The 13325-nt window shown below is 43.1% G+C and overlaps 2 protein-coding genes across 2 annotated transcripts in view; one reads left to right on the forward strand and one right to left on the reverse strand.

Moving 5' to 3' along the window:
- The window catches only part of LOC118424185 (sodium- and chloride-dependent glycine transporter 2-like), a 15341-nt gene extending 6365 nt beyond the window's left edge, over positions 1 to 8976 (forward strand). The window contains exons 6-14 of the mRNA XM_035832722.1: positions 364 to 483; positions 2277 to 2389; positions 2932 to 3056; positions 3989 to 4101; positions 4369 to 4545; positions 5253 to 5352; positions 6134 to 6285; positions 7522 to 7573; positions 8825 to 8976. Coding sequence (XP_035688615.1) covers positions 364 to 483; positions 2277 to 2389; positions 2932 to 3056; positions 3989 to 4101; positions 4369 to 4545; positions 5253 to 5352; positions 6134 to 6285; positions 7522 to 7573; positions 8825 to 8976 — 1104 coding nt within the window. The remainder of the gene's footprint in view (positions 1 to 363; positions 484 to 2276; positions 2390 to 2931; positions 3057 to 3988; positions 4102 to 4368; positions 4546 to 5252; positions 5353 to 6133; positions 6286 to 7521; positions 7574 to 8824) is intronic.
- Positions 8977 to 11007: 2031 nt separating this feature from the next.
- On the reverse strand, positions 11008 to 12690 carry LOC118424633. The gene is made up of 3 exons (XM_035833286.1): positions 12464 to 12690; positions 11967 to 12118; positions 11008 to 11337 (listed from the first exon to the last, which is right to left on the reverse strand). Exons 1-3 carry the CDS (start codon positions 12630 to 12632, stop codon positions 11122 to 11124), a joined length of 537 nt encoding a protein of 178 aa, XP_035689179.1. The 5' UTR covers positions 12633 to 12690; the 3' UTR covers positions 11008 to 11121.
- Between the last annotated feature and the right edge of the window lie 635 nt (positions 12691 to 13325).

Consider the following 13325-nt stretch of genomic DNA (forward strand, 5'->3'; position numbering starts at 1 on the left):
ATATGAAAGGGGAAAACAAAACCAAAACAATACAAAAAATGTGAAGATGAAAACAATTAGTTTAGTCTTAACATCCAATGTCTTAATCCCTCTAAACGTTCAAGAACTCTTTCCCAATTGATAGAATTTTCCTCAAGCACGCTGTGACTACTTTTTAAAGGTAAACACACGTACCTCCAAATTTTTTATGGCTATCAGTCCATCTTGCTCACGGAGTGACCTGGTTCTCGCGAGAGTAGCGAGAACTAGGTGAAGACTTCCAATGTTTTCAGAAAAGGTGTTTGTGCTGCATACTTTTGTTGTAGGGGTAAAAAATGTTTGATATTGACATTTCGATATAATGTTTATGCTTCCTCTGAACAGGTTGCGTATGTCACAACTATCCTCCCGCTGTTTCTTCTGTTCCTTCTGTTTCTCCGTGCCGTGACTCTGCCGGGAGCCTCTGATGGGATAGCGTACGCCATGACGCCTGGTCCGGTCTGGGTAAGTAGCTTTTCGTAGGTAGGAGGGCGGATAGATACGTATAGTAAGCTTCTTTAGGCACAACCAAGGAGTACTTACTTCCAACGTCTCGATGGCTCAGCTTGTATCCCCCCTCGTCTCTGTTCATGACTGGAGCTGATTTTCTGATCCAAACTGCCTCCCTAATCCAGCGTGTTCTTCTGTTTTCCTCTCTGTCGATGACTCTAGCCCCCTCCCAGTCTATTACACAATTGTTAAGTAGTAGCAAGAAGTAGTTTCCAGTCATTCTACCCTGATGATGGTGTCTGATAAACATCGAAACTTTGGAAGTAAGTACTCATTGGTTGTGCCTAAAGAACCTTACTATATGAATAATTGCCAACCCGATGAAGTTATTTACGGGTGATAGAAACGGCCTGGGTCTCACCCAGAAATAAGGTGCACAGCTCACATTTTGGGGCACAAGTATATAGTCTGAAGCCTTTTATCAATATCCACCAAATTTCAAATCATTATGGCCAATACTTTCCAGCAAGGAGACTTACCTTCTTGTTTCCGGCCGACGTCCCTTTGAAAATAATGCCATGAAATCTTGAAAGACATTGTTGAAATGTTGCATGAGAAGTATTTCCAGTAAATGTAGACAGAAGTGGGTACCTGACCTTCAGCAGAGCTGAAGTTGACCCACACACCTCCATCATTTCTTTCCCACGAAACCTCAAGCTTCGGTCCCAGTGTCAGGGATGTACCTCCGGGCGGGCCCCGGAGCCACAGATTTGTCCCTGTTGGCTGCCAGACAGGACACCTGGCGCATCCCGTCTTGTAATTAGCCAGCGAAAGGGTATGTCACCCCGTAAGGGGCGGTATAACCCCGTCGTGTGTAAATACGTCGACCGATGATGATGATGATGATGGCTGCCAGATACCACGGGGTGTCTCTTGGTGTGCTCACGATAAGCTAACGGACTCTATACACCTTTCTCATGCGGCGGCCATGATAGATCTAAAACGAGTTCAATGAGGCAAACAACAGACTGTCCATCATAATTAGCAGTTCAAGCAATGAAAGCCTGGCAATTAGGAAAGTGACCAATAAGAATGGTCCGCCAAATATTTGCATTATTATGTTTTACTTTGCATCTCTTAAGGGACTTTGGGATCAGTCTACGTTGCTCTAAATTGCTACATACTTTGGTACATAACACTAATTATAATATCTATTGTTTGATATTATATTGTGAAAAGTTGTGTGGTTTGGTGGAAAACTAAATGGGAGCTGATTTTAGAAATAAGGTTTGTCTTTTTGCCTCATTGACCTCGTCTTCGATCTATCATGACCACTGCGTGAGAAAGGTGTATTTGTTACCGGGCCCCGGGTTCATTTTAAGTCCGACTACAATTCAACCTGGGGCTCGGTCAGGTCAAAAACTACCCCGAAAGCCAGTTCTCCCACGTGGCCACGTAGGGCATGAAAGTGTTGCATTATCATTTATGCGACTGCAGTTTTATTTTCTATTATTTATGTATGTATATGAATCAACTGAAGCATGACAGGAGAGACCACCGTTAACTAGTTACCATTTACGTAAAATTAGTTATTCTAGCATACACAGTCCTTAGATACAAAATTTTTGTTTGTTGTCACTTCACTTCACTCGTCCCGTAGCTCAGGTGGCCGTAGGGGCAGTAAGACTGTTCACAAGTGCTTTGCACAATTTGTTGTCACCGTTGTTAAATGTCATAAATGTCTGGATAAGATACATAAGTTTGATCCTAGACAATATTATTATTGGTGTTTATGTCTGTCCGTGCAGGATGCTAGCTTTGGTTCGGGTCTGATCAGCGCAGTTGTTCTCCGATTGACCCTTGGTTTCGGCGGCTACACAACATTGGCCTCTTACAACCGCTTCCACAACAATGTTCTCCGGTAAGAATTTTACGATACATGTCATAGATGTACGCCTAGTAAATGCTTACAACATTGGATACACTGTTTATGTTTGCTGCGTGTGTCTTTCTCTGCTGCGTGTATATTTATGTCTTTTAAGGACAGTATAACTTCAGAACATCTAGATGGACTACAATGATATTTGGTATGCTGGAAGATCGTCTTTTTGAGACATTTTGTGGTCTTGATTTTGGGGAGGCGGACAACTTTTCATATGTAAGGAAGAAGAGGTTTAAGTCTGTGCTCTCTAAAAGCCTTCTTTATATATATAGAGATAGATAGATAGATGTCTATAGATATAGATAGATAGATAGATGGATAGATAGATAGATATTAGATAGATGGATGGATGGATGGATGGATGGATGGATGAATTGATAGATAGATAGATAGATACTATTAGATAGATAGATGGATGGATGGATGGATAGATAGATAACTGGATTCACTGAAAGTGTAAGTTTGACTAATAGTCATTGTACTTTCTTGTACATTATATTTTGTATAACTTACCCTTTCAGGGATGCTATTGTGGTGGTGTTTGTAGAACTGTTGGTGATGATCTTCTGTGTGCTGACCATGGCCGGCTTATACGGTTACCTCGCCAACATCGGCGGGGTGGACATTAGAGACATGATCTGGTCAGGTAAGCGGAACTCATTAACTTATATCATCATATAGCCAGGCGCCGCGGACCAATCAGAGGGCCCCGTTCCATGTTGGTTTATATGACGCCGTAACACATAGATTTCGGCCGGCCTGATGTGTATCGATCCTTCTGATTGGTCAGAATTTGACCCGCCTCTTCCTTGGTGTATATAGTGTGATAAAGCCTGGTCCTTCGCTATAACCACCTCATAAAACTACCTCATTCGCTTCGCTCACTCGGTGGTTTCACACGGTAGTTATAGCAAAGGACCAGGCGTTATCACACCATATGCACCTCGGGTGGGTCATTAATCCTTAAATACTAACTACTCTTCTGAAAAGTGTACGCTTTCCATTACCATACTAAGCAAAAAGTGTCCTAAAAGGGTCCGTTTACCCTTTTAGCTTCTTTGTGTAGCATACTTATAGGAGAGCTGACGTTTTAGTCATTTTCCTACGCAGAGGCATCCAACGACGCCAGCAAACCGCCTCTTGTCTGTACTCTGCTATCTCGACCGTCACCATCAGTTCCTGACCGCCCTGCTTATAAATATCAATGAGATTACCCTTATATACGCGATATCCCTTTTGAAAACTGAAAGGCCTATTCTCTGATTGGCTGAGAGCTGGTTTGTGGCGATGCCCACAGGAACTGATGGTGACGGTTGAGATAGCAGAGTACAGACAAACAGCGGTTTGCTGTCGCCTTTGGATGTCTCTACGTAGAAGAATGATTTTAGCTTGAAGCACTGATTCACGTTGGGCAAACTTCAGTATTGAAAGGCCGGGGAGATCATTTTCTCGCTCCCCATAAACAAACGCCGGCGCTCCTAGAAGTCTGTGAAGGAGGTTGCTTTATGTAACGTTACGTCCGAAAGTATGGACGTGGACCATTGTTTCAATGTTTGAATCGGCGCTTTCTCGCTTTAGGGACAACCATGCTCTTTGTCACCATGGTGTCGGGGTTCTCTCAGCTTCCATCCGGGTCTTCGTGGGCAGCTCTGTTCTTCCTATGTGTGTTTCTGTTGGCCTTCGGATGCCAGGTTTGTACATACAATAGGGCAGATAGCTAGATAGCTAGATAGCTAGAGAGAGAGAGAGATAGAGAGAGAGAGAGAGAGAGAGAGAGAGAGAGAGAGAGAGAGAGAGAGAGAGAGAGAGAGAGAGAGAGAGAGACGGAGAGAGACAAAGAGAAACAGACAGAGAGAGGAGAGAGAGACAGACAGTCAGACACAGAGAGGCAGAACATGCTTCACAGAAGCGTGTGATTCGAACAAATTGCAAGCCATGTTGCTCAATAAACGCATTAGATCACCTACTTGGAGACGGTCATCACTTCCCTGATGGACCTGATCCCGAGACGACTGATCAAAAGGATGCCAGGAAAGGAGTCCGGGCTGCTGAGTAAGAGGGCGCTGCTGCACGGTGTGATGACTGTGGCTGTCTGTTTCCTGTTCTTCCTCTTGGGGCTGCCGTACGTGACGCAGGTAATCTACTTCGCAGATATTTCCGGTGTTTTTTTAAGTCCTTTGAAGTGCTTTTTTGAACATACAAGGACAATATTAATGTGGCACTGCACTCAAGTTAGTAACTTATATTAACAGTGCCAGATACTTAGTACAGAAGGTAAAGTTAGTCTTCTTTTCACCTCCCCGACCGAGGTCAGGTACCCATTTGTACACCTGAGTGAAGTGAGGAAGGTCGTGTGAAGTGCCTTTTCCAGGGGCACAACGTCGGGGGGCACGGCTGGTATCGAGCTCATCAGGACCTCTAGATTCCGAGCCGAACGCTCTACCAGTTACGCCACACACGACGCCAAGTGCTTGTAGTTCTGTTTGACTTTGACTTTAGTTAGATCCACAATTAGCCTGACATAGCCAGTAGTTATTCTCCCTGTGAACCTGTCGTTTCACGAGCGTTTCACGTGTCAACTGGACAAGCGAGCGTTTTACAATTTTCGCAACCGTGCAAAAACAGAACAAAATGCCGAACAAGTCAGTTATAATCTTATTTGTTAGGGACTGAGAGAACAGGAGTGGCAACCCTACTGGATCTCACCCTGAGTTTTCTGACTCTCACCCAAGATTTAATGGAAGTTTCAATGTTGCAGCTGTGGAGGGTGTTCAGTGACAGTTATCCGACCAAAACATTGTCTAATATAGTATACATTGTACCAAATTGTTCCTTTTCTTAGGGTGGTGAATACCTGAGCAACCTCGTATCCCACTACAATTTCATCATCCAACCGTACATGTTCGTCCTACTGGAGTGTGTGGCCCTCACCTATCTCTACTGTGAGTAGTTGGATATAAAGTTGTGTTCTTCTAAACCACCAATAATTGATCATTATGAATACTAGTAACTAAGTACTGATGATCCCAACGATTTTTGAGCAGGTTGGATAGGCATGTTGGATATTGTATGAAGGAGAGATAAAGTCAAAGTCTCCCTGTTGGCACTGTTTGTATCTATAATTTGTATTATAGTCATCATGATGCACTAGTACTATCAATTTTGCTATTATCATTATGAGATTATTTTCACTATTTTCATTACCATTATTACCATTTATTGTATGTTAATTTTCTGTTTTATTTCACTGTCAGGGCTCGAAAAAAATCGAAATACCACCTGCATATGCAGGTTAGTGCAGGTAGAACTGTGCAGGCATTTCTGTTGTCTACCTGCACCTAACCTGCACAGGTCCATGTACTGGGTTTAGGTGTACATGTACTATATGATGTAGGTGTGTATGGATATTTTCCAGGTACATCGACTGTTACACCTAGTATAAAAAAAATGATGGCAATGGTTTCTGAACAGTTTTTAGTATGACATATACTTCCTAAGTTCTGAGTGGTGCGGGTAAAAGTTGTCTAGTGCAGGTAATTTCCAATGTTACCTGCATCAGGTATGCAGAGAAAAGTATTTCAAGCCCTGGACTGTATATGCATTACTGTTTAATTGTAGCACATGACACGTCTTCAAATGAGTGTCAATCACTGAGCTGGGCAACCCTGAGGAGAAAATTGAATAAATGAATTGAATGAAACTGATCCTTACTTTCTCGCCCAGCCCCGACCTGTAGTCGCTGTTGTCCAGCTATAAGACGCTGGATGTCTGAAGTGAGCCACATGTTACAGACCGTGTGCTGTTTCCGCTGTGCTAACGTCGTCAACTGGTTTGCAGCGGTGACCTGGGTGGCCCTCATCCCTTTGGCCATGCTGGTAAGTCTGCTTGATTCATTAACACTTTACCGCGCAGCGACGCAGCGGTGCAGCGGCAGCGTGTTTGGCTCGTGACCGAGAGGTCTCGAGTTCGAATCCTGCCGTGTCACCGATCTTGTGCCCTTGGGAAAAGCACTTAACACGGCTTTTCTCACTTTACTCAGGTGAAAATGAGTACCTAGTTTCGGCTATGGCAGTCCTTCCGATAGGACGTTAAATGGAGGTCCTGTGTTTTGGGAGAGTCACACCCCACGCACGTTAAAGAACCCCCACGCGCGATGGTGCGGTGTGCGATGGTTCAAATCCTTTCGTCTAGAATGTGTGATTCTCTACGACTCACCCGGACTCCAGGAAGACTAGTCACTAATGGAGATCTGTATCAAACTAAACTAAACCAAATCGATCTTTCAAACTCAAACTCCCTACATTTTGTTGTAGAAATACATGTTGTAAGTACTAACTAAACTTTTTAGTTCGTCAGTACCATAGAATTGCTTTGTATAATTTTTCTTAGTAGAATATAATGGAACGTTACCACAAATAGAGATATCATAGCACGAAGAACGCAATAGTTGTAATGCTACTGAGGAATGAGAAAACTGCCCCAAACCGTAGATTCTGCTACAGTACCAAGCAAAGTCGCCAGGGAAGGTAATCGTTTCTTGCTATTGTCATGCGACATCGACGAAATAGATGGATGGGTGGATTTTCATCCCATACCAACATAAAAATACCACCAAGGTCCAAGTATGACTTATACAAGTTATGCTTTCTACAGACAAAAAGAAAGGTAAACAGACCAAAGCAAAAACATAACCTTCTTGGGGAAGGTCGACCCAGCCACTATCTAGTTCGTTTTTGAGCTGATACTTATCAGTCGGTACGTCCACCAGTCGGTATCTGTATCTATATAGCCGGTATAACCGCCCTTCGGCGTAACACACCAGCTTCACAGGCACGCGGCGCGGCAGCAGCTGGTTATATTACACTGAACGACCCGTCACACCTCACTTTTGCTCATCTATCTGCAAGTGTACATGTTCTTTAAAACTATCCAGAGAAGATGCCCCTATACTGTGTTTGGTACCGGTGATAACAAATTCCCCTCTACGATAGTTCTAGAGAAATACGAATTTTTAAACACATCAATCCTAGGTTGGTAACCCTGGTACTTGAAGGCATGACTGTTTCTAGTATCGCCATTGCAATACTTTTTTTCTGTCACCCTTGTTTCAGTTTTATCTGCTGTTAATTGACCATTGGCCGAGTCAATCAATATTTCGATACTGTATGTGCAATTAGCCTCCGGGCATGATTTTGCAAATACCCTCTCAGTTATACATTGGCAATGAGATCTGTACTATAGTGATATGAGCCCTTCTATCAAAACCATCAATTGTACTTCTAACGTTATGTTTCTGATTACTGTCCTGAAAGATTAGGGTCAGTCGGTAGGGAATTTCTTTATTTGATTTTGGCCACATTTAACAATGTGAAAATGAAATGCATGAGTTAAGAGCATACCTTTGATATTGTCTATTGTATTGTCAGAATATTGTCTATTACGACAGTAAGGAGAATAGACTACAAAACGACTCTATAGTGTCGTCATCACTTAAATGTGATATTGAAACTTTTACGTTCCTTGTTAGCTCCAGAAAACGCTAGAGTCGCCAGGCAAACCGGAAACAATATTTCTCCTCCCATTCCTATAGCCATGTTGATTTTGTTGTATGGATGGCATCCGGGAGTGCATCAATTTTGTCCCAGGGCAAAGAAAAATATGTTTTTGACCATACAAAGAAGTTGTAAAACCATATCACATACATAAACACATACACATACATGTGTGTTTTAGTCATGTGTTCAATCTTTCTCTAACCACTTAGATTTCCTTATGATCAAAGGCTTAGATTTCATTATGATCAAAGGCAACATTTTTGGCCGAACTTTTTCATTCGCACGCTTGCATCAGTTTCGGGGTTCTCAAAGGATGTTATCCACATAGTTAAATAAACATGGCCTACCCTAAAAAATTCTAAACGGGTGACTCGTTATTAGAATCACCCTGCATTATGGATATTAGTATGCTTGTGAAGTTCGTAGAGGTGATTGAAGATGCAGAATACCAAACATCTTTTTTATAAAGGCCTACTGAATCTAGTGTATGAGGGGCTCAACATCCTCCTCCTACGCAGGCACATCCATCGGCAAAACCGCCTGTCTGGATGTACCCTGCTTTCTCAACCGTCACTCTTAGTTCCAGTGGGCGTCGCCACAAACCAGCTGTCAGTCAATCAGAGAATAGACCTTTCAGTTTTCAAAAGGGTTCTCGCATATATAAGGGTAAGCTCATTAATATTTATAAGCAGGGCGGTCAGGAACTAAGAGTGACGGTTGAGAAAGCAGGGTACATCCAGACGGGCGGTTTCGCCGTTGGATGTCCCTGCGTAGAAGGATGCTCAATATAGGTGTGTTAGTAACGGCAAGTTGGTATTGACAGTCCCAGGTAATAATGAAAAAGCAATGTAATTAACAGGTGAAGGGCAAACCAAGAGACATCGTCCAACCACCAACCGACTGGGGCCCCTACCTGAACAAGCACAGGAAGGGCGTGGCCTGAGGGCTGCCATGGCAACAGGAGCAGTGTGGGGTACAACAACATCCCGTAACCAAGCAGGCCACACCTAGCAGCCAGACCATATATACTAATGTATCTAACTAACTTTAATGGCTGAAGAACTGTGAGTACTATTCGCAAGAACGTAAAATGATATGTAACCATGCAATAACGTCAGATGATGATGTAAACTGGACTCATTCAGAGAATATAATGCATAACTCTGTATCCCAAACCTTTATAACCGAACTGATTTTTAAATTATGAATGAAGGTCATTCATAATGTGATATGTAGATTATTATGATATACCAGTTTGCCATGTACATTCATATTTACTTGCATGTACTAAACTTTTTCTAAGTCTGTTTAGACCGCGATTTATAGAGGGGTATCCCTAGAGGGGGTGGCTTTTGAGAACGGCCCCTACACCTCCTAAACTTAACTGGAAAGATCATCTGTGTTGGTAGAAGTCATTATTGAACTAGTTTAATTGTAATATTCTCATTTCAAACCAAGGTATGCAGAAATTAATCCTTAGCTATGAGTTTCCATAAAATTTCCGTAATGAAACCATTGATATTGTTCAAATCTACATACATTTGCATGAATGCATCATTTTGTCTGGACTGTCAATGTATACTACTTATGAGTCTTTTATCACAATTCATCTATAAATTTTGTTGTGTTTGTGTCCATTCACCCGCAACGGTAGTTTCTACGTCAACGTTTTCAATCAAAGAATATTCGAGGACACTTTGGTCGCAGCGAAGGGCCATTCTTGTGGGCGTGTCAAGTGACTCAAGTACGTGTTAGCCAGGCGTGAAGTTGTCACGTATGAGCGGCTTCACGGATGTTTCACAGGTACCTAACTGTAGAAGTGCGCTTCATATGTGACGCGTCTCAAATTTACCAATCGTGCCCCCATATTGTTAAAGTTACCCTTACATCTGTGCAAATGCTTTTGGGGTGGCGCCCATCTCCATTTCGAGTAGCCCTTGGGCCACACATGTGCAAGTCACTATAGCAGGGGGCTGGTCCGCTGGTAGTGATGTGTGTTCAACTTCCATACTCTTTCTCTTTAGTGCTGAGTGCTAAGCAGAGAAAGCAGCATGTACCATTTTTAAAGTCTTTGGTATGACCCGGCCGGGGTTCGAACTCACGACCTACCGAATGCAAGGCGAACACTCTAACCACTAGGCCATTGCACCCATATTGTAGGATCGGAAAAATAATAAAGGCAATGTTGTGCTTTACGTTTTTTTATATTATAAGTTGAATCTCCAATAATTTCATTTAAAGACTCGAAAATCAAGAAATTGAATTCGTCTGACCAGTGTGAAGACTTTTAGCCATGAACTCTTTCAGCCATGACATTGTACCGCAAGTCTTCTTTCCTGCCACGTACAGTCAGAGACTGGAACTTACTTCATCAAGCGGCTGTTCAAGTCTCCACCATTGACACTTTTGTGTCAATGGCCTCCAAATTTATGTGAAAGCCTAAACCCTGGCCAATGACCTTGACCCTTTTCTCTTACAAGCGACAGAATAATCAGCTTGTTGATTGCGGTCGCTTCAAAAGGAAGAGGAAGAGGATTATGTCAGTGTAAAATTAGGCTTGGTCTTTACTTTGGAGATTTTGGGTCTCACTCGGCTTTTTTTGAAAAGCATATATATTTAACTTGTATAACCAATAGGATCGGTGCCTCCATAGCTAACATCTTGTAATCCAATAAAAAAGAGTATTTGTAACAAAAAGATATGTGAGAAAATTATTCATAGAGGATGGCGCGTCACACTAATATGCATATATACAAGTTTGTACGAGTTGCGTATCGACATTCTTTTGGTTTGGAAAAGTTTGTGGCAAAAGTAGCTTACCAGTTTTTTTGTTTCGTCTCCAGAACAATGCAGCACAATGGAGAGCAAATAATCAAAGTATCCAACGTCATAAAAGAACTAGTTATACCTTGCAAACTTTACGAAAGTCAAAAAATGTCAATACGCAACTCATACGGTCTTGAATATACGCACAAGTGTGAACAGATCCTAATAACAATATACGCATCACAATACAATCGGTAAAACGTGAAGACATGATGCTTTGATTTTTATCTTTATTTATAGTCAGATTTTAGATATCATATAATGCCTTATTACGGCGAATTAGAATTTGGGGTAGTCACATTTCTCCAACCACCTGGAGACGGAGACGATCTATGGGTAGCGGGTGCAGCCAGAGTCGAGGTAGTTCATCATGCGGTTCACAAAGAGATGACAGTTGTTGAAGAGGAGGTCGTAACTGCCGTAGCGAGTCTTGTAGCCGCGGCTGAAGTCCATGGCCTGCTGCAGGGTACAGGAGGAGGACCCGGCGGCGCTGCCGGACCAGCTCACCGAGCAGTCAGACGGCTCACGGACACCCTCCCAGGCAACCTGCGGGGGGAGGCAACCGGTCAGGGGAGCAACACAGTTTTCCTAGTCTCCAAGCAGACCCTACGGTGCCTTAGAAATGGCATCAAAGCTGGCAAAGGAGTATGGCGGCACCGGTGCCCGTTTGACTCCCTTTGGCCGGCTATACTCCTTTGCCAGCTTTGATACTATCTCCAAGGTACCGGAGACTACAGTATTCCGCCGGTGGAGATTTCTATAGTTAAAGGCCACATGGTGACTGACCTCGACGCGGTAAAGACAAGAGGTTCAAAAGTTATCATGAACACAAATATATGGATATACACACACACAGACGCACACACACACACACACACACACACACACCAATACACGTGGCACTGAAAACAATACCACCCATTTTCATTTTTTCATGGAGGTAATTAAAGTATGGTGCACTTGAGGGATGCGGAAAATGGAAACGTTTGAGCAAAAGATACAACCGTCATAATATTCAGAAACAACAAGAATCTGTACGTGTACTGCCGTTTAGTTCTCCCTTTGAAATCGCGCCAAGCGGATGTCAAGTAAACTGCAGTCGGCTCACCTGAGAGGCTGAGAATTGCCACTCGCAATACTTCAATTGCCCGGGATGAAGTGACAACTATACATACCTTGTCAGCGAAGTTGTCGGAGCCGACGCCCCATTCGAAGACGGTCTCCCTGAAGATGAGCACGCGGTGAACCGGCCACAGGGTGCCGACCTCGTCCACGGACCGCCGCAGGTTCAGCGGGGTCGTGCCGTGGTAGAAGGGGGCGCTGGCGGCTACAAAACATTGAGACAAATAACGCTATAGGATATAGGAGAATTCTTTTTACACAACCCGCAGGTACTTACGTTGCTTACGTTTCGATGTCTCTTAGACACCTTCGTCAGAGCTTCTAACTGGAGTTCTGCTTCTCTCCGCTATATGTAGCCGATGTAGGTGGCGCTTTTGTGGTGAGAAAACAATCCCAAACGTGGCTAAGAAAGTCAACCCCAGCGATGAACCGGGGCGAGGGGAGATACAAGCTTAGCCACGTTAGCGATTTTTTTTTAAATTTTCCAGCTTTCTAATTGAAAAAATAAGGACAAAGCACTGTAATTAATATCAAAATCTGGAGACGTTACCATAGGCGCTGGATTGCGGATGGTTGTAGCAGGTGGTGTCTTCGTTGATACCGACAGGGTTGGACCCCGCCCCACGGGCTTGAGCGAGCTGCATGTCCAGCGGGACCGCATCCTTCACCTGGACCGCCTGGACAGCCGCCACCAGCGCGAGGGTCAGCAACAGGTACATCGTGATCAGTCGTAGATTCAAACACTGGAAACCGATTGAGTTCAGAATCCGTAGAATGGCTCCCTGCCACAGGTCTTTTATACAGTTGGATTTATTGTTTTATGGTACTTGCGTTATCGCCAAAAACGGATGATCTGATAAAAATGTTACAACTACCATGCGTATGTAGTATATTTTTAAGGCGGTTTTCTTGTACGGTTTGAGTTTTTACAAGTTGACCCAAGGAGAAAACAAAATCAAATGAGTCTTACAACAGATTTGATACCGACATAACATAAAATTGTTTTTCTATTAGCTTTTCTATTGGCTTTGTATGTCAAGAAAGAAGGTCAAGGACCATACTGCCTACCCTTCGGTAAACGTCAGGCCATAGAATACTGCTTCCTGCGCTAATATTAGCTGATATCTGCTTTGTGCTGACGGAATATTTTCCTTCTATTCTTAAACATAAAGTCATTTGACATATGCTATTTTCTCACCTGTAAATCACAGTGAAAAATTATTGAAATTATCTATAGTTTAATTGTGCAATGTGTTAGGTGAAAGGGATGGGGAATAGAGAAGGTCGACTGGTAAATTCTAACTTCACAATGGTCGAAAAATGTTGACAGTTTCAGAGGCAATGGTGTGAGCTTAAAACGTTTATTTTCTTGGAAAAAATATGTATTCACACAAGGGAGGACAGAAAACACA

This window comes from Branchiostoma floridae, chromosome 10, assembly GCF_000003815.2.
Source record: "Branchiostoma floridae strain S238N-H82 chromosome 10, Bfl_VNyyK, whole genome shotgun sequence".
NCBI classification, from domain to species: Eukaryota; Metazoa; Chordata; class Leptocardii; order Amphioxiformes; family Branchiostomatidae; genus Branchiostoma; species Branchiostoma floridae.